Raw genomic sequence first — 21,364 nt, 5'->3', positions numbered from 1 at the left:
AACTCCAGGTTTCTTTTTAAAAAAATTTAAAAGATTTTATTTAGAGAGAGGGGAAGGGAGGGAGATGGGGAGGGGGAGAAACATCAATCGATTGGTTGCTTCTCACATGCCCCCAACTGGGGACCTGGCTCTGCAACCCAGGCATGTGTCCTTGAGAATTGAACCGGTGATCTTTCCATTAGCAGGACGGCCCTCAATCCACTGAGCCAACCAGGGTCCAACTCCAGATTTTACAGGACAGTAACTGAAGCTCAGAGAGAGCAGAAGTAAAATGCCCAAACAGGTTAGGAGCCGAGGGAGACTCAAACCTGGATTTCTGACTCCCGGCCTGAGCTCCCATGGCATCTCTAGGCTGTCTGTCCTTCGAGACCTCTCCCACTGGGAGCGACTACAAAGCCAGGGAGAGAGAGGCCACCATGATCCTCGCACCTTTGAGGACCCCTGCCCGTGCAGCTAGCGCAGCTGTCGGAGGCAGCTCTGCTGTCTAGGGGCTGGGGGGCTCCCCCAGGACTTGAAACAGTCCCCAATGCGGGCCCATGGGAACAAGGGGAGCTCTGGGCTGCAGGGGAGCTGGGAGGTAAAGGGAGTCGCCCGGGATGGGGCGGGCACAGCCGTGGCTGGGGTGTGGAGAGTGACTGGGCACTTGGAAACCCTCATTGGGCGCCTCGAGGGTGCGAGAGGCGGCCAGCCCCGGGGCCGCGCGTTCCGCCCCACCTCCGGCCCGCGGAGCACAGCTGACCCCGCCCCCTCGAGTCCGGTTTCTGGACCGCTGGCGCCGCGCTCAGTAAGCCGATCCCTCCCGCCAGGCGTGCGAGGCCTCAGCTACCAGTGTTGCGTGCCCGTCGCGCCCGCCCGTCGATGCGCTAGGCTGCAGGCTGCGACCGCCCGCGCAGCATGGCCCGGCCGGTGCAGCTGGCGCCGGGCTCGCTGGCGCTGGTGCTGTGCCGGTTGGAGGCGCCGAAGGCGGCGGGGGTCGCAGAGGACCCCAGCGGGCGCGCTGTGTTCTGTGCCTTTCGCCGCGCCAACGCGCGCTGCTTCTGGAACTCGCGGCTGGCGCGCGCCGCCTCGCGGCTGACCTTCCAGGGCTGGCTGCGCCCGGGGGTGCTGCTGGTGCAAGCGCCGCCCGCCAGCCTGCAGGTGCTGCGCGATGCCTGGTGCCGCCGCGCGCTGCGCCCTCCCCGAGGCTTCCGCATCAGGGCGGTGGGTAAGTGCGGGGCCAGGCCGGGAGGGGCGCCCCACGCGTGGTGCGGAGACCGAGCCCTGGGTACCGGGGCGGGTGTACCTCCCGGTTTCACTCGGGTGAAAGGATGAAAAAACAGGCTGGTGGCTGGAGGAGGGCTGGTCTCCCAGCTTCAGCTAGGACTCTGATGCTCTGGCCGTGGCCCTGGGCCAACTCCAGGAGACCTCCATTCCCTAAATCTTTCAGCTAGTGGAGCTCACAGGTTCCCGGCCGAAGGAACTTCTACTTAGGAAAGTGAGGCTTTGGGGAGAAAGACTGCTCGTGGAGCCAGAGGTTCCGTCAGGAGATAGGGACCTTTGCCGTCGAATTAGGGCTTGACCAGAATCTACGGGGTTTGAACTGGTTGCTGCGTGTTTGTTATTGATTTGTTTGCTTTCTTATTTATTTATTTTTATGACAGACTTGGAGCAAAGTCTTTGGTTTTCATATACTGCTGTATTGGGTGGTGTGCTGGTCTTGGACCAGGGCCTAGCAGAAGTTTTGGGGCCGTTAACTGCTTAGGTAAAAGAAATGACAAATGGCTCTCTGGACACATCCCGTCGACTAAATAGAATTCCTCCTTTCCAGTCTTTTCGGAGAGCCCATTTGTTCGAAGACAGACAGCAAGGAGGTTTTTACTTGTGTAAAATAGCTTCTCATTTGAGAAACTGAACCGCGGCCACTCTGAATAAGTGTTCTCTGGCACCGGCCACTGAACTCGGGCAGGCTGGCGGCTCCCTGTAACAGCCCGGCTCTGTCTGTTTGCGTTTCTGCGGGCTTGTGACGATTTGATGGTGTGCTGTTGACAAGTCACCAGTTGTTCCAGCCCTGAATTTTGACTCCTACCAAGGGATCCTGCTCTCAGTCCATAAATCCTCCTCCTCAGAGGGGCAGCAGCAAATAAAAAACATTTGTTTTAGCCCCCCGGGGTCAGGGGCACTTGATGTTGTGTCTCATCTGCTCAGAGATGATGTCTCTACATCCCAGGCCAATGAGGTTAAACGTTGGCTGGTCTCCTCCTCCATGCGGTACCATTCTGTCTGGCATCTCCTCCCCACCCCACCCCATCACACACCCTTTTCCTTTCCTTAAGAGCAAAAAAGAGCTCATTTCCAAAGCCACATAACATTTCATCTCCTTTTACTTGCAGGAGTGAGTGAAGAAAATAGGTTTTTGGCTCTGAAAGCCAACATTCTCACAGGGAAAGGGGTCTTTCAGACAGGCTGGATGAAAAACTCTTTTCAGTTCTGTGTCCTCGGTTTTTCTGGTTTGAATTAGCAGTTGCATTCTCTGGTTCCCCTACCCCCTTTCAAAGGATAAGCATAGAGTGTATTGCAGAAAGCGGGTAGGTGGGGTTGGGGTCTAGACCTGAGGGTGAAATATAGAGGGATTGTGCTAAGCCAGAGTCAGCCGTGATGCCACTACCTGGAGTCCAGTGAGCAGTGGTGAATGCTGGTTCCTGGGTTGGCCCCGTTTGCTGCCATCTGAACAACGTAGTGGACAAAGTGAACATACCACCAGATGCTTGCACCCTCCACCCGCTACGAAACGCTACCTCATTGCATAACTAAAGATGCAGCAGGCACTGTATTCTGTGGAGTGTGCAATACGGTGGTCTTTATTCTGGGTCATCATCCCTGACTTGGGTGTCTTGGCAGAAATGATTTTGAGAATTTTAACAGAGTCCTGATAAGAATTAAAACATGTAGCTGGAATTGTCCAAAACCACCTGTTGGGACATTTTGAGGAGCAAAATGGGGAAAGAGCTTATTTGATGCAGGTCAATGAATTCCCATGGGGGGGAGTTGTTTTGAATAGAATGGCTAATTACTAATCTAACTTGGGGTTCTTGGGTCAGGTCAGTGGAGAGAAGGCATCAAGGTGGTCTCTTGGGCCATCTCAGAGCCCCAGAAGGTGGAGAAGGCAGGAGGAGATGCCTTGCCTGAAAGAACTTGGGAGTTTCAGTCTGCTTGCTTTCCTCAATCTGGCAGCATTGGCTTCCAGAAGCTAAAATGGGCTTCCAGGGAGGCAATGGAAGGGCAGCTGTGCACTATTGCAGGTTTTGCACCATTTTTGTCATTTTGTGGGAACCAGAGAATCCTAGAAAAAGAAACAAAAGATCAGTTTGGTTAGATCAATTTGGTTTCTTTGCTATATTTTTTTAAAGGCTTACTTACTCCTACATAAAAGGATTTGGGCATACGGAATATTGCCAGTCAGTTGAGACAAAATGCTGGCAGGGAAAGAGGTATGGCCATGAGCTTTGTAAACCCTCTGTGCTCCCATGGGTCCTTCTTGACCTGAGGCTCATGGAACCTCATAAGATATGATGATCGAGTGCCTTGGCCAAACACACAGAAGTGACCCCAGACCCCGATGCAGCAGACCTGATTCTGAGGTCTGTAGGAGTTTGGTTTCCTCCATGTTTTGCGCCTTTTCTTTCCCTCTTCACTTTTTCTACTTTGTCTTCCCTCTGGTAAGACAGTATTTCTCAGGCTGAGAGCATTTCCTGAAACCAAAGGACGTAGGATTTTTTTTTAATTATTATTTTATTTTTCAATTACAGTTGACGTTCAGTATTACTTTATATTAGTTTAATGTGTACAACATAGAATTTTTAGCATGATAACCTGGAGCTAACTGTTCTTTTGTGCTCTAGTCAAGTGTTTTCTTTTTTATTCCTTTCCTCTTTCTTTCTTTTAAATTAGCAAATGACATTAGCAGATGAAAGGGGTGAGCTCTGGAAGCTGGAGGGAAACACATCTGTTCACCTAGCTGAGCCACTGCAGGTGGTAGGGGTGGAGGACACCTGTATTTGTTTGGGTGAATCAGTTGTTACTCTGGGTACAAACCTACTAGGTAAGTGAAAGATTGATGATGGCTTCCTGGGGTAAGGGAGGGGCGGCCACTTGGCCAAACAAGTTCGTTCCCTTCTCCTGAAATTTATAGCCGAGGTGGCTACCCTTTCATCCCCATTGGGGCCTTCCATCTTTTCTTATAAGAATGCCTATGGCTCTTTTAACATATTTGCTTTCTTGGTTCTGTTCCTGTGTTTCATTAATTCATTGTTTCTGTGTTTTTACATCTTTCATTCAGAGTTGCATGTTCTCAAAGAGAAAATGGAGTCAGTTTGTTTCTTCCACATTCATTTGAGGAGGGGATAGCTGGCCCTGGCCTGTGTGGCTTGGTTTGATTCCCAGTCAGGGCACATACCTGGTTTGTTGGTCTGGGCCCTGGTTGGGGAGCATGCAAGGGGCAGCCAATTGATATTTCTCTCTCACATCGATGTTTCTTCTCTCTCTCTCCCCACCCCCTGTACCTCTCCCTCCTTCCCTCCTTCCCTTTTCCCCTCTCTTCCTCTCTGTAAAAGCAATGAAAAAAATGTCCTTGGGTAAGGATCAAAAAAGAAAAAAATAGAGGGGATGGCTGAATAGGAAGCTATGTTCTGGAAACTGGCTGGTTCACAGTCCTCTCCACCCCACCGTGACCTGTGTGGGTACTGCAGGCTCTGCCTCCGATTGAGTTAGGCCAGAGTTCCTTGGTGTGTGCCTCTGGGGAGGAGGGGTGGAGTCTACAGATCAGGCAGGTCAAGCTGGGGAAAAAGAACTAGTGTGAGAACCTTCCCATCTCTCCTCATGACCCTCCTACCTGCTTCCTGAAACATCTGTCAGCACAGAGAGATTTTACCAAGGCAAAATTGCAAGTGCCCTCGAAGAATAGAGACCAGCCACTAATTTGTGCTACTTATAAATGACTGATTTCAGAATCTATTCTGGGATCTGGTGTGGGAAAGGATCAGCTCAAGGGTATGGGTGCCTTATGGTACCAGACATCTGAATGTTGTCTGACTTGTTCTGTGATTTAGGGAATGGCATAGGAGAGTATGTAGAGATGGTGAGGAGAGGGAGTGGCCCAGCTCCTATTCTGTTTTGTTTCTGAGGTGCTGCCTTGAATGGCAGTAGGGCATCTTGTAGGTTTTAGTAGCCAATGGAATTTTTTTTTGAAAGATTTTACTTGTTTATTTTAGACAGAGGGGAAGGGCAGGAGAAAGAGAGGGAGAGAAACATCAATGAGTGGTTGCTTCTCATGTACCCTCTACTGGGGGCCTGACCTGGCTTGCAACCCAGGCATGTGCCCTGACTGGGAATCGAACCTTCTACCCTTTGGTTCACAGGCCAGCACTCAATCCACTGAGCCACACCAGCCAGGGCACTGATGGAATTTTTAAGGTGAAATTTACATTGAGTGAAATGCACAAATCTTAGGTGGAGCATTTGATGCATTTTTCAAATATATAAGTAAATGAGTGTAACCCAAACTTCTAAGAGGATTTAGAACACCATCATTACCCCAGAAAGTTCCCTTTCACCGCTTCCCAATCACCTCTGCTCCCACTCTCATAAGTGACCACTCTTCTGATTTTCTTTTAACCATAAATTTTGCCTATGCAATAACTTCGTGTAAATGAAATCATTAGTATGTACTCTTTTGTGTGAGGGTTCTTTTACTCAGCTTCATGTTCCTGAGAGTCATCTTTCTTGTATTACTAGTTTGTTCCTTTTATTGATGAGTAGAATTCCATTTTATGAATATACCACAGTTTATCCATTTTTCCCTGGATGGACACCTGAGATATTTTCCAGTTTATGACTATGATGAATAAAACTTCTGTGAATATTAATGTACAAGTTTTTTATGCTTCTACTTTTCTTTTTTTAAGTTTATTTATTTTTTTAAAGATTTTATGTATTTATTTTTAGAGAGGGAAACGGAGGGAGAGAAACAGCAATGTGTGGTTGCCTCCCTCGAACTCCCCACTGGGGATCTGGCCTGCAACCCAGGCATGTGCCCTAGACTAGCAATTCAACCTGCGACCCTTTGGTTCACAGGCCGGCACTCAATCCACTGAGCCAACCAGCCAGGGCAATATGCTTCTATTTTTCTTGGGTTCTTACCAAGCAGAACTCACTGAGTAGGTTATGTTTAATTTTTTAAAATTGATTTTGGGGGGTAGAGAGAGAGAGCGAGAGTGAGAGAGACAGACAGACAGAAACAGAGAAACATTAATTTGTTGTTCCATTTATTTATGCATTCATTGGTTGGTTCTTGTATGTGCCCTGAACCTACGATCTTGGCATATCAGGATGACACTCTAACCAACTGAGCTACCTGGCTAGGCCTGAACACTTTTTTTTTTTAAAGATATTATTTATTTATTTTTAGAGAGGGAAGGGAGGGAGGGAGAGAGAGAGAGAGAGAGAGAGAGAGAGAGAGAGAGAGAGAGAGAGAGACACATCAATGTGCAGTTGCTGGGGGTCATGGCCTGCAGCCCAGGCATGTATCCTGACTGGGAATCGAACCTGCGACACTTTGGTTCACAGCCCGCGCTCAATCCACTGAGCTACGCCAGCCAGGGCGGCCTGAACACTTTTTCATGTGCTTATCAATTTCCATTGTAAAATGTCTGTCCAAATCTTTTGCTTTTTCATTGCATTGTCTTTTTACTAATATTATTATTATTTGTTATTTTATTATTGTCAAATTGTAGGAGTTCTTTATATGTCCTAAATACCAGTCATTTGTTAGAGATATGCTTTGTGACTACATTCTAGCCTGTGGCTTGTTTATTTATTTAGTTTTGCAAGGTCTCTTTTGGAGACAAGTTCTAAATATTGATTGTCTACTTTATCTGTTTTCTCTTTTATGGATTGTACTTTTTGCTTCCTCTGTAAAGAAATTTTGCCCAACCCAATAATTTTTTTCTGTGTTTTCTTCTAGAAGTTTTATGGTTTTACGTTTGGGTCTATGATCCATTTTGTGGTAATGTTTGTGAAGGATATGTGGTGTAGGTTGAGTTTTGTTTGTTTTCTTTTGTGTGTGCATGTCTAATTTGTTCAAGGACAATTGGTTGAAAAGACTAGCCTTTCTTACTAACTTGACTTTGCAACTCTGTGGAAAATCAGTTGGCTACGTCAGGCTCTGTCTCCATTGATCCTGAGTCTGTCCTTTCACCAGTACCGTACTGCCTTGTTACACTCTATAGTAAGACTTGAAATCAGATATTGCAAGGTTCCGACCTTTGTTCTTCCTAAAAATTGTTTTGGTTACTCTAGCTTCTTTGTTTTTCCATATATATTTTTGAATCATCTTGTCAGTTTCTTTAAAAAAATCTTGCTGGGATTTTGATTGGGATTGTATTGAATAATTAGACGAGAAACTCATCCTGGTTTGCCTGAGACTGCCCTGGTTTTAGAAATGATGGCCTTGCCATCTTGGGACCCTCTTAGTCCCAGGCAAACTGGGATAATTGGTCACCCTAATTTGGGGAGAACTGACATCTTAACATTCCACGAACATATCCCTCTGTTTGAGTGTCTTTACTGTACTTTCGGTGTACAGGTCTTGAATATCTCTTGTCACGTTTATATTCTTAAGAACTTTATGTTTTAGATACTATTATAAATAGTATTATTTTATTTTTTAAATATTTTATTTATTTATTTTTTAGACGGAGGAGAAGGGAGGGAGAAAGAGAGGGAGAGAAACATCAGTGTGTGGTTGCCTCTCATGTGGCCCCTACTAGGGACCTGGCCCACAGCACAGGCATGTACCCTGACGAGGAATTGAACCAGCGACCCTTTGGTTCGGAGGCTGGCACTCAGTCCACTGAGCCACACCAGCCAGGGTGTAAATAGTATTATTTTTAAATAAACTGCATTTTGGAATAATTTTAGATTTATAGAAAAATTGCAAAGATATTACAGAATTCTATATTCATCACCCAGTTTTCCATAATTTTTGTACCTTACCTTTAAAAAATTAAAATATTATTTACATAGCATAACAGTTACCATTTTAAAATGCATAATTCAATGGGTTTTAGGATGTTCACAGTGTTGTGCAACCATCACCATTATCTTATTCCAGAACTAGCAGTCCTTCTATCCCCTCCACAGCTGCTGTCCACCACTAATCCACCTTCTGTTCTGTCTCTGCCGTACATTGAATTTGTCTGTCCTAGATATTTCATTTACACAGAATCACAATGTGTGGGTTTTTGTGCTTGGTTTCTTTCACGTAGCATAATGTTTTCAAGGTTTATCTGTGTTGTATCATGTATTAGAACTTGATTCATTTTTATGGCTGAATAATAATCCATTGTGTGGATTACTTTTGCTTATTCATTTATCAATACTTGCTTATGTGGGTTGTTTCCACTTTTTGGCCACTGTGAATAATGCTGCTGTGAGCATCTTTGTGTCAGTCTTTGTATGGGTCTATATTTTTATTTCTGCGTAGATCCCCTTTGGTTATCTTAAAATAAATATCTTAAAGTCTCTGATGATACTTCCAATTTGTTCATTACCAGCATATATTTTATTTTATCTTTCAGCATAGTTATATCAGTTTCTTTAAACTGCTTAAATTCTAGCCCTGGCTGGTGTGGCTCAGTGGATTGAGCGCCAGCCTGTGGATTGAGTGCTGGCCTGCAAACTGAAAAGTCGCTGGTTTGATTCCCAGTCAGGACACATGCCTGGGTTGCAGGCCAGGTCCCCACCAGGGGGCATGTGAAAGGCAACCACACATTGATGCCTCTCTCCCTATCTTTCTCCCTCCCCTCCCTTTTCTAAAAAAATAAAAATAAAAATAAAAATAAAATCTTTAAAATACTCATAATTCTAACATCTCGTTCATCTCAGGGTTAGTCAGTCAGTCTCATTGGCTGCCTTTTCTTTGAAGAAGTCACATTTTCCTGTTTCTTTATTGTCTGGTACTGTGGATTGTATCTCTACCGTTACAAGTGATAAGTTGTAGAGACTCTAGGTTGTATGTTCCTCTGTACAATGTTGATTTTTTTATTGTTTATTTTACCAGGTACTTCATGTGGCTGGACTCCAAATGTGTGTATTATCTCTCCTGCAGTAAATGACAGCTAAAATCTCTTTTGGTAGGCTGTTGGTGCCCTTTGCATGTGGAGTTCATATTTCAGTCATAAAGTCAGGCTGAGTTTTTATGCAAAATTTGGGGTTTCATGGCTGTGACTCTGTCTTTTCCAATATCACTTTCCTGCTGTTGTAGCCACCCCAAACTGTGTCCTTAGATTCTTTAAGTTAGTAAGACTGTGAGTTTCTACCAAAGTTTTAGCCTCCTGGCCTGGCTCCTAATGGAGCCTACCTTTAGGTGAAGAACTGTAAAAAATGGAAACTTACCCAGTGCCATATCTTTCCAGAAGGACCAACCCCCTAGTTTCTACCTGGTTTTGGTTGCTTTTTAGTACCTTCAGGGAAAGGTTTTTATATTTTGTCTAGAGCTATAGTTGTTATTGGCAAAAGGGTTGGTCTAATAGGACCTCATTCATCACTACTGGGAGCAAAACTCCAGTAATGAATGTTTTTAATTTCTGTCTTTTCTTCTAAAATGTCATTCTGTTGATGAGCAATATCTAGGTTATAGAGAAACTCCTGGTCATGACAGGGTCATTTAAACAGTCATCAAGAACAAATGCCTATGTTCCATCTCTTCCTTTTCCCAGACAGATCTTGGTTTCTCCCCCATCTTGTCTAGTTTGATTATCCCTTTTCCTCTGTTAGGTGGTAAGCTGCAAAGATTCTCCCCATTTTGCAGACAGGGAACAGAGTGAAGGCTGCTGTTATGTGACTGGTGGTGCTTGGGTTTCTTGCCTTCCCCTCTATTCGCCACCAGTCCTCCCTGGGTTCCTGCAAAGGCCCTGGTATTTTTCACCGGAAAGCACACTCCCCAAGGGGGTATCAGATTCCCACCAGGCCTTTAGTCCACTCCAAGGCCCAGAAAATGGCAGAAACAGCTGCTCTGACCATGCCCCTGCTCTCACCTCCTTCCTTCCTACCCACGATCTTTCCAGCCATATTTTTCTGGCTTTGTTCTGCCAGATGTTGCCTTTTACCTTATTCTGTGCAGGGGCAGTTGAAGGGTTCGGTTTTAAAGAGCCAAAGGGCTCACAACAGGGTGTCTGGTAGGCATATTGTTGTTACCAAGCTGGATGATCCGTATGCAGCATCTGGGTAGTTAATGAGAATCTCTAGCTCCATGTTTTGATTAAGCAACCAGTGGGTGAGAAAAGACACCTTTAGTTGCTGCCACATAGCACTTAGGTCCAGTGGGATGAAAAGATTCATTAACCAGAAAATCAGCTTGGATTACTCCACCCTGTTTCTCCTGCCCCAGGCCAGTAGGTCACCAAGTTCCATGAGGCTCAATCCTCAGTGTCTCTCAGATCCATCCCTTTTCTCCACTGCTACCACTGAGCTTTTGTCCACCCAAGATCTCACCATTTCCTTTGTGAATCATGGCTCCAGCTTCCTCCCTTTTTGTGGTGCCATCTCCTGTGTGACACTGTACACTCTGGTTTACTCTCCATCCCACAGGTAGACAGACTCATGACACTCTAAAAGCTCTAATTCTGCTTTTTATTTGCTCAGATGCCATCTGCTGCTCCCCTTAGTCTTTCAGTAAAAGTCCAGTCTTTAACATGCACTGCAAGGCTCTCTAATCAATCCATTTCCATGCTAAGCCTCTTCTTTCTCTACACCTTCTAAAAGGTGCCAGCCTTCCTGTGTCAGGCAAGGTTCAGTCAGAGAAACAGAACCAGTGTGAGACAGATTACCAGGAATTGACTCTGCGTGATTGTGGGGGCTGGCAGGGAAAGTCCAAAATCTGTAGGTCTGGCCATCATGAAGGTTTGGCATCATGAAGGTCTGGCCATCATGAAATCCCAGGCATAAGCCAAAGCTGCTACTCAGAGGTGGGATTTCTTCAGTTCTGCTGTTATGGCCTTTCAATTGATTGAAACATAAATTATATAGAATATGCCCCTTTTCTAATCATATCTATAAAATAGCTTCACAGCAATGCCTGGGTTAGCGTTTGAAAAACAAGGCTGTAGCTCATCCAGGCTGACGTGTAAGCCTGACCATCACATTTTCCCTTCTGCCAAATGTGGGTGCTGTCCTGTCAACAAGCTGTGCTCTCACATAGGTTGTTTTGGCATGCCATTTCCTCAGCTGGGTGCCTGAGTTGGGTGCTCTTTGGTTTCCCCCATGCCTGCTGTTAGTAGAGTCTCTTGTCACTGGTGTACTTACATGTCTGTTGCTCCTCAAGGAAAAACAAATTAATGAGTCATTCTTGAGTTTTAGCAAGATTTTTTTTCAGGAAGAGGAGGAGGAAGGGGGAGAGAAAGATGAATAAACATCAACTTGTTGTTCCACTTACTCACGCATTCTTTGGTTGTTCCCTGCATGTGCCCTGACTGGAGATTGAACCTGCAACCATGGCACACTGAGATGACGTTCCAACCAACTTAGCTACTCAGCCAGGGCTCATTTTTGAATTTAGACATTTTCATCCTTTACTCTGCCGCTGACTGAGGGGTGTATGTCCTGGAATGTTTGTTGGTCAGCTCCATGCTTTTGCTTGTTTTTAAACATGGTCATCTTCCCTTTCTCATGCATTGAACCTTTGAAATATCCTTGTAAATCTCATGTGCATTACTACTGAAGAACACCAGTGCAAACTTATTTTTACATATATTTTATTGATTATGCTATTACAGTTGTCTCATTTCCCCCCCTTTATTCCCCTCTGCCATGCACACCCCCTCCTACCCATATTCCCCCCTTTAGTTCATGTCCATGGATCATACATATAAGTTCTTTGGCTTCTATATTTCCTACACTATTCTTAATCTTCCCCTGTCTATTTTCTACCTACCATCTATGCTACTTATTCTCTGTACCTTTTCCTCTTCTCTCCCTGCCCACTCCCCTACTGATAACCCTCCATGTGATCTCCATTTCTGTGATTCTGTTCTTGTTCTAGTTGTTTGCTTCGTTTCTTTTTGTTTTTATTTTAAGTTCAGTTGTTAATAGCTGTAAGTGTGTTGTCATTTTACTGTTCATATTTTTTATCTTCTTTTTCTTACATAAATCCCTTTAACATTTCATATAATAGGGCTGGGTGATGATGAACTCCTTTAACTTGACCTTATCTGAGAAACACTTTCTCTGCCCTTCCATTCTAAATGAAAGCTTTGCTGGATAGAGCAATCTTGGATGTAGGTCCTTGCCTTTCATGACTTGAAATACTTCTTTCCAGCCCCTTCTTGCCTGTAAGGTCTCTTTTGAGAAATCAGCTGACAATCTTATTTGTAGGGCACTCATTTGTAGGTAACTGTCCCCTTTTCTTTTTTTGTTTTTAAGATTCTCTCCTTATCCTTAATCTTGGGTAATGTAATTATGATGTGTCTTGGTGTGTTTCTCCTTGGATCCAATTTCTTTGGAACTCTGAGCTTCCTGGACTTCCTGAAAATCGATTTCCTTTGCCAGATTGGGGGAGTTTTCCTTCATTATTTGTTCAAATAAGTTTTCAATTTCTTGTTCTTCCTTTTCTCCTTCTAACACCCCTATGATTTGGATGTCAGAACGTTTAAAGATGTCCTGGAGGTTCCTAAGCCTCACTTTATTTTTTTTGAATTCTTGTTTCTTCATTCTGTTTTCGTTGAATATTTCTTTTTTTTTTAAACATATCCTCAAATAAGGATTTTTTAAAAAATCTTATTTATTTATTTCTAGAGAGGGAAGGGAGAGAGATAGAGATAGAGAGAGAGAGAGAAACATCAATGTGCGGTTGCTGGGAGTCATGGCCTGCAACCCAGGCATGTACCCTGACTGGGAATCGAACCTGTGATGCTTTGGTTCGCAGCCTGTGCTCAATCCACTGAGCTTCGCCAGCCAGGGTCGTTGAATATTTCTTTCTTCCTTCTAGTCCACACTGTTGATTTGAGTCCCAGTTTCCTTCCCGTCACTGTTGGTTCCCTGTACATTTTCCTTTATTTCACTTAGCATAGCCTTCATTCTTTCATCTAATTTGTGACCGTATTCGACTAATTCTGTGAGCATCCTGATCACCAGTGTTTTGAACTGTGCATCTGATAAGTTGGCTTATCTCTTCGTCGCTTAGTTGTGTTTTTTCTGGAGCTTTGATCTGTTCTTTCATTTGGAACTTTTTTTTTGCATTGGCGCGCCTGTTGTGTAGTAAGGGGTGGAGCCTTAGGTGTTCACCAGGTTGAGGCAACCTGCATTGCTGTTGCATTGTGACGCTGTATGTGGGGGAGGGGTCCAAGAGGGAACAGTGCGGCCCTGCTCAGCTCTCTGCTGGTTTTCAGTTACTTCCCTCGCTACCCACAAGCAAATTGGGCCCTTTTGGTGCTGATTCCCAGGTGGGTGGGTTTGTGTATGTTCTAGGACCCTATGGGTCTTTCCAGCCAACTCTCCTGTGAGTCTGGGAGTTTCTCATACTGCTGCCTCAACCCCACAGGTGTTTTCAACCAGAGTTTTAAGGCTTTATTTCCCCATACTGGAACTCTGGGTTGCACAGTCAGTCTAATTCCCCAGTTGTTCTTCCTGGTTTATCTGCACATGAATGTGGGACCCCCCAGTCCACAATCCGTGCCTAGCTGGGTCCACCAGCCGCAGCCTTGCCCGCCCCAGTCCTCCAGCCTCTGCCTTGCTGAGAGTCCTCTCTGCCCAGCTGCCTGTCTCCGCTCCTCCTATCAGTCTGGATGAATGTTTTTTCTTTAACTCCTTGGTTCTTGGACTTCCATACAGTTTGATTTTCTGTCAGTTCTGGTTGTTTCTTGTTTTTACATGTGTTGTCCTTCTTGTAGTTATACGACGAGGCACAGTGTGTCTACCTATTCCTCCATCTTGGCTGGAAGTACAAAATTGTTTTCAATTGCAGAGGGCAAACTGGGATTTGAAGAGTCGCTAAAAGCTCTAGTTTAAAGTTTTCACATCACCCAGAACCACTCTGGTTAGTGGAGCAAACTTCAGTTCAGATGCCTGCCCTGCCATTTATCAGCTGTGTGACCTTGAGCTAGTTCCTTAAATTTCTCAGCTCTGTTGTCTTCAGGGTACAAATGAGGATGTAATAGCACTTTGCAGGTTGTTTTGAAAATAAGATACCGTAGAACTCCCAGTCTGTGCCTTGTCCAGAGTCAAAGTCAGGAAAGTAAGCACGTGGTATCTCCAGCATGGAGGAAGTAGAAAATATGTCCCTGAATTCTTCTTCTCTAGATAGCCCATCTCCTCTGCGGTCTGTGCTAATTATTACTAGCCTGGCACATGTTCATGTTCAAGATTTCTGTCCTTTTGTCCTCTCCTTTCTGTTATATCCTAGACTGCTTGGTCAGGTACACAGCCCTCTTTTGTCCCAAGTCTTAGCTCAGACCCCGAAGGGTGCCTGGTGCTGCGAAACGAGCCCTGAACTGGGATTCCAGTGCTCAAGTGTGGAACTAACCCTGTTGCTGAGGTTGCTGGGAGCCTTCAGGCAGTTAGCTCACTTCTCTGGATCTCTGGGTCTTTAGCTGTGAACAGTGTACTGCTCACTTTGGCTCTGTTGACTGGCTGAGGCTTCCCTACTCCTGGCCTAGTGGTAACCTGCGGCTGGATCAGCCTCCTAATCACTGTTTCAGGAGGTTGAGGGAAGAATAGACAAAAGCTCACACTGAAGTTGCTTGAGGTATTTTCCACAAGCAGGGAAGATGTCCCCTCCCCTTCGTCCTGCCCAGACACTTTGATTCTCTAGTACTGTTCCCCGCTTTGAAGCATCCGAAACATGGTATCTACTGGAGCAACAACACCATCCTGGGCCTCCCTTGCCCTCACATTTGTTGGGTAAGCAATGAGCATTTCCTGTGCGCCTGGTCCTGTACTGGTCGGTACAGAGGGAGAAAGGGCTCATGTCCTGACCTCAGGGAGTTCATAGTGTAGGGGTCAGATGGACAAATAAGTGATAAAGAGTTATGGGAAGCAGTAGAAGCACAGGTGACTGAGAGTTGTGTGTGTGCACGTGCACACACACTCACCTGTTTCCAGGAAAGACTTCCTGGAAGAAGTGATGCCTGAACTAAGGATGAATAGATGTTAGTTTGATGAGAAGGGCATTTAACATTTTTTTAAATTAATTTTTGTATTTATTGATTTTTAGAGAGAGAGGAAGGGAGAGAGAAAAAAAACACTGATCTATTGTCCCACTTATCTGTGCATTCATTGGTTGGATTTTTGTTGTGCCCCGACCGGGGATCAGAAGGGGGATCAAACCTGCATCCTTGATGTGTCAGGACGGTGCTCTAACCAACTGCACTGCCTAGCCAGGGCCAGAAGTACATATTAAACAGAGTGGAAATATATGTGTCCCAGGTCATGGTCCACATAGGGAGCCATAGCATTTGAGCACAGCCGGTGCATGGGGTGGGAGGTGGGCAGTGGTATATGGGCCTGGAGAGGGACTGGCCTGTGACAGGCCTTGACTGCTCTTCTGAAGGGTGTGTGTTTGAGCCAGAGACCACTGAAGAGTGTTAAGTAGTAGATCACACACACCTGTGTGTGTGTGATAACATTTATAATAATGTTTAACATTATAAATGGTAAACACAGGGTAGGCAGAAGTAGGTTCACAGTGGTGAGTGCATGACAGTTTATTCTTGCATTATTATTTATTAATTACTTTTTTCCATGTGAACAACGGTAAACCTACTTTTGCCCCACCCTGTAATTCCCAGCCTTTTGTGTGTGTTATCTTCCATCAAGATTGTTGCATGCAGTGGTGGTGCCTTTGAGGGGTTATATGACCCCTGTGGACCTACTGCACTTAATGCCATTGGTGCTCATTAAGTGGTGGTCTGTCATCCGAGTAAGGCCATAGAAAGAAACCAAGGGCTGTGCAGATGGAATCCTCTGTCACTGATCAACTGAGTGATCCGCTTCTCATCCAGACCTGTTGGGGCCTTGGTTTCCTTGTCTTTGGTGAGCATATATCTGTTCTTTCTACTTCACAGAGTTGGCATCAGGCTCGAAGAGATACTATCTGTGAAAACACTTGGAAAAGTACAAAGTACAAGCACCACTGTCTGTCCATTTACTTATTGTCTGTTTAATCTCTCATCAATGTTTCATAGTTTTCAGTGTACAGTCTTTCATTGCCTTAACTTATGCCAAAGGATTTTATTCCTTTTGATGCTATTGTAAATGGGATTTTTTTTCTTAATTTTCTTTTTGGGTAGTTCCTGTTAGTGTATAGAAATGCAGCTGATTTGGGTATGTTGATTTTGTATCTTGCAACCTTACTGAATTTGTTTAGTTGTAATAGTTATTTTGTGTGGAGTTTTTAGTGTTTTCTCTATATATGATCATGTCACCTGCAAATAGATACATTTACTTCTTTTTAAATTTGGATGTCTTTTACTTCTTTTTCTTGCCTGATTGTTCTGGCCAGGACCTTCAGGACTATGTTGAATATAAGTGGTGAGAGTGGGCATCCTTGTTTTATTCCTGATCTTAGACAAAAGCATTTTCCCATTGATTACTGTTAGCTATGGGGTTTTCATATGTAGCCTTTATTATGTTAATTTAAGGTGATTTTATCTTATGTTTATGGGTTAAATGACTTGATATTTTTAAAATGCCTATGCTACCCAAAGTGACCTACAGATTTAATGCAATCCCTATCAAAAATTAATGGCATTTTTCACAGAAACAGAAAAAAACAACAACAAAATTTAGATGGGATCACAAAAGAACCCGAATATCCAAAACAATCTTGAGCAAGAAAAACAAAGCTGGAAGCATTGCCCTTTAATATGGTGCAATGCTACAGTGATTAAAACAGTGTGATACTGGCACTAAGATGAACACACATGGCAATGCAACAGGAGAGAACGTCCAGAAATAGACCCACACATGGACAGTCAACTGATTTTTGATAAGGGTGTCAAGAATACACTATGGGGAAAAGATAATTTCAACAAATGGTGCTGGGGAAACTGGATATATCCACATACAAAAGAATGAAATTGGACCCTTGCCTTACACCATACACAGAAATCAACTCAAAAAGGATTAAAGGCTTAATGTAAGACATGAAACTAAAACTCCTAAAAAAATAGAAGAAAAACTAATAGCATAGGTCTTGGCAATGATTTTTTTAATATGACACCAAAATCATAGGCAACTAAAGCAAAAATAAACAAGTGAAACTGAAGTACAACACCAGATAATAACAGTGGTTATGTTATCTCTGGTGTTGATTATGGCTGGTGTGTGCATGTGTGTGCATGCACTGCATGCACATGCACTTGTCAGTGTTTTTATATATATGTTTTTTAAGTGCATCTTTTAAAAAAGATTTTATTTGTTTATTTAAAGAGAGGAGAAAAGAAAGAAAAAGAGAGGGAGAGAAACATCAATATGTGGTTGCCTCTCGGTGTGGCCCCCACTGGGGACCTGGCCCAAAACCCAGGCATGTGCTCTGACTGGGAATCAAACTGGTGACCCTTGGGTTTGCAGGCCTGTGCTCAATCCACTGAGCCACACCAGCCAGGGCTGCTATTATATGTTTAAAAGTATCACTTTTTTTTGCCCTGGCTGGCGTAGCTCAGTGGATTGAGCATGGGCTGCGAACCAAAGAGTTGCAGGCTCGATTCCCAGCCAGGGCACATGCCTGGGTTGCAGGCCAGGTTCACAGTGGGGGCCATGCCGAGAGGCAACCACACATTGATGTTTCTCTCTTCCTCCCTCCTTTCCCCACTCTAAAAATAAATAAAATCTAAAAAAAAGTATCACTTTTTTTAGTACCTGTTTTATTTATTTATTTATTTATTTTTTATTGATTTGAGATAGAGTGGAAGGGAGAAGAGAGAAACATCAATTTGTTGTTCCACTTATATATTTATGCATTCATTGATTGCTTCATGTATGTGCCCTGACCTGGGATTGAACCCACAACCTTGGTGTATCAGAATGGTGCTCTAACCACACCCACATATCAAGGCAGTACTTACTATTTTAATTTAATTTTAATCTAATGGATTGCTAGGTAACGTATTCACACGATACAAAAGGGTACATAATAAGAAGTCTCCCTTTTCTCTGCCCTCCACCACTCATTTCCCTTTTGTAGAAACAGCTACCGTGACCAGTTAGTTCCCCTAAATCACTCCAGTGATAGTTTATACAATCAATATATATAGAAATATCCTTCCCATGTTTACATAAGTGCTAGCATATCACATGAATCTTTTTTCTTAGAAACAAAAGGTGTCCAAATGTTATTTTAAAAAAAGGAAAAATATAAATGCAAGGAAGTTAATAGCACTGATCTAAGTATGTGTAGAAACACTGGCTCCATGACATGTAAATGAGTGTTACATGAAAGAAAGTTTCCCAGCTAAGGGAGTTTGGAAACCCCTTGTTGAACAAGCTTCCTTACTGCAAAGACTTCTGGGAGACCTTGGTGTGCTGATGTGCTTGGTGTGCTGATGGTCTGCATCCAGGAGGCAGGAAAAAAATCTAGTGTTTCATTTTTATTCTACCATGGAAACCCTTCTTGCCTAACCCCTTCTGGGGCAGATGTTGGAGGCATTCTTGGGAAACTCTGGGTTCCTGTGGAGCATCTTCCTGTGGAAGGAGTTGGTCAGCACACAGAGAGGCCCTAGAGAGGGCCGCAGTCTGAGAGCATTTGTGATGATGGGATGGAGGGAGGCAAAGTAAACACTGCCCAAGTGCCTCTCCCCCAGGGCGGTAAGTGTGTTGGAGAATGGAAGGTGGAGCTGGGCTGTGGGGAGCAGTGGACAGAGTCTAGGTTGCTTGAGAGTGTTAGTCATATTCCCTGGGCAAAGTTTTCCCAGTACTCTGACGTTGCAGCCATCCCCATCTAAATGACAGTTGCCATGCTTGCGCTACTCCAACACACACACACACACACACACACACACACACACACACACACACACACACTATGGAGGTGACAGGAAGGGATAGAATTTGACTTCCTTTGAATTCACAGGTTTCATAGATCAGAGGGTTTTCCAAGGCCCCCTGGAGGTTCAGCTAATTTATGTGAGGAGGGAAATTAGACTTTAAGCTTTTACAATCCAGAGAACTCTTGAGATCAGGTAATTTTTTACAGGTAAGAAGATGGAAACTGCTTGCCCAGGATCATTTGTAATATTGATAATTGACTTCAAAATTTATCTGTTGGGAGAAAATGTGTGCAAAAGATCCCCCCTTGTTGATGCAAAATTCTGCACCATTTCTTTAGCAGTTAATTAAAAATCAGGAAGTCCTATGTAAAATTATTTTTTAATCAAAATAGCTTTTGTCCCCCCCAAGTCGGAAACCATCAGTTGTGACTGTGTTCACTTGATGTAAGGTCTCCCAACACAGATTTCTCCATGGCTGATTAGTCTTACATAAGTGCAATTACTTATAGATTATATATATGGTATATATATTTAAATATTTTATTTGTAGAGAGAGGGGAAGGGAGGTTGAAAGAGGGAGAGGAGCATCAATTGGTTCCTTCTGGTATGCACCCTGACAGACCAGACTGGGAGCTAACATGTGCAGCCCAAGCATGTGCCCTGGCTGTGACTCTAACTGGATCGAACCGATGACCTTTCACTTTTCAGGATGATGCCCAACCAACTGAGCCAACCAGACAGGGCTATAAATTGTATTTTGAAATGAAATATTTGGCTTCTTTTTCGAGGGTTTAGTGAAATATAATTTTTTTAAAGATTTTATTTATTTACTTTTTAGAGAGAGGGGAAGGGAGGGAGAAAGGGAGAGAAACATCAATATGTGGTTGCCTCCCACATGCCCCGCACCTGGCCCACAACCCAGGCCTGTACCCTGACTGGGGATTGAACTGGCAACCCTTTGGTTCACAGGCCAGCACTCAATCCACTGAGCCACACCAACCAGGGCAGATACAATTTTCATACAGAAAATCTTATCCTTGTTAGTTACACGGGTCTGAGTTTTGACAATTATGAACAGTAGTGTCACTACCACTGTTAAAGAACAACAAGGGGGGTGTCAAGGGCAATGTACTATTACCAAAAGGAACCCCCCAGGTTTGTTATGCCCATCACATTGTAGGAAAGACATCTCTAAATGCCAGAGATTCGTGAAAAGGAAATGTTTATTTAATGTTATACAGACTTAAAGTAGTGACCTAATGTCTTCATCAAAATTCCAAAGTCCCTTAAAACACCCACAAATACACACAGTCCTTCCTTCCCCCTTTGCCCAGTCTGGGGTACCGTATCTCAGGAAAGGAAATAGAAGTCCGGGCTCAGGCAGCCCCCAGTTCTTCCCAGTAATCCATCTGGGCTGGTAGGCCTCCCTCGGTTCCCGGCACCATCAGCTGTGTTGCCGGGATCTCTGCTAAAGCTGGGTGGGTGGTGGTTCTCCCTTCTAAAGCTGCGGGGGTCCCTACTCTGGCAAAGCCAAGTGACTCTCCTTGCTATTGCCACATCCGCGTGGTTCTCTCTGTACAATGGCCCCAGGAGTCCCCACTCTGCCAAAACCACGTGGTTCTCCCTCCAATGGCTGCTGCATCTGGGTTTTTAAATCCCCGCACCAATCTTCCTCTGCAGCCCCATTTCCGACTCCTCCCACAATTGGCTACACTTGCCAGCACTCCCATATCCTTCCAGCTTTGCTGGGCTGCCATCGTGAGTCTGGGCAGGTGTGGCCCCATGTCATGGAGCCAATCATCTCCAAGCTCTCTTGCAGGTGCTGTAACTCGGGGGACCTGCTCCCCAGTTCTTGGTGGGGAAGTTACTTCCATTCCCCTGGCTTAGAGCATGGCCACAGCTATTTAACATGTCTGTGCAACCAGTTAAAGGTTATGGATATGTTAAATGACCATGCCAGAGGTTAGCTGCATAGGTTAGTTGCTATGCAAAACAGCTCTCTATGGCCCTGCTCCATGTGTCTCTTCCCCCAACTCACACCTGAAGGGGAAGGTGTGAAGACATCTTAATATTTCCTGGACACCTTGAGTTCTGGACCCCATTCCAAATCCCTATTTGGGGGCCCCTCCTCTTGGCTGCACCCTGTAATGCCACCACAATTAAGATATAGAATATTTTCACCATCCTAAAAATTTCCTAGTGACTCTTTGTAGTAAATGCCAGCCTTCTACCCCTGACTCCTGGCTATTACTGATCTAATTCCCATCTCTATAGTTTTGCCTTTCCTGGAATGTCATAAATGAATCACATAGTATGTCATCCTTTTTGTCTGGTATCTTTCACTTCAGATA

The 21,364-nt window shown here is 44.4% G+C and overlaps 1 protein-coding gene across 2 annotated transcripts in view; it reads left to right on the top strand.

Moving 5' to 3' along the window:
- The first annotated feature begins 891 nt into the window (after positions 1–891).
- The window catches only part of STOX1 (storkhead box 1), a 61,296-nt gene continuing 40,823 nt past the window's right edge, over positions 892–21,364 (top strand). Inside the window, exon 1 of one of the 2 annotated variants that reach the window (XM_045841794.1) lies at positions 892–1,204. In XM_045841794.1, coding sequence (XP_045697750.1) covers positions 895–1,204 — 310 coding nt within the window. In that variant the 5' untranslated portion in view covers positions 892–894. The remainder of the gene's footprint in view (positions 1,205–21,364) is intronic. The other variant, XM_045841796.1, reaches the window with a different exon arrangement.

The sequence above is a fragment of the Phyllostomus hastatus genome, unplaced genomic scaffold, assembly GCF_019186645.2.
Source record: "Phyllostomus hastatus isolate PE091 unplaced genomic scaffold, TTU_PhHast_1.1 phas_contig_38, whole genome shotgun sequence".
In the NCBI taxonomy this organism is placed as follows: domain Eukaryota; kingdom Metazoa; phylum Chordata; class Mammalia; order Chiroptera; family Phyllostomidae; genus Phyllostomus; species Phyllostomus hastatus.
Note: the sequence above shows the minus strand (reverse complement) of the source record. Positions and strands in the feature narration are given on the sequence as shown.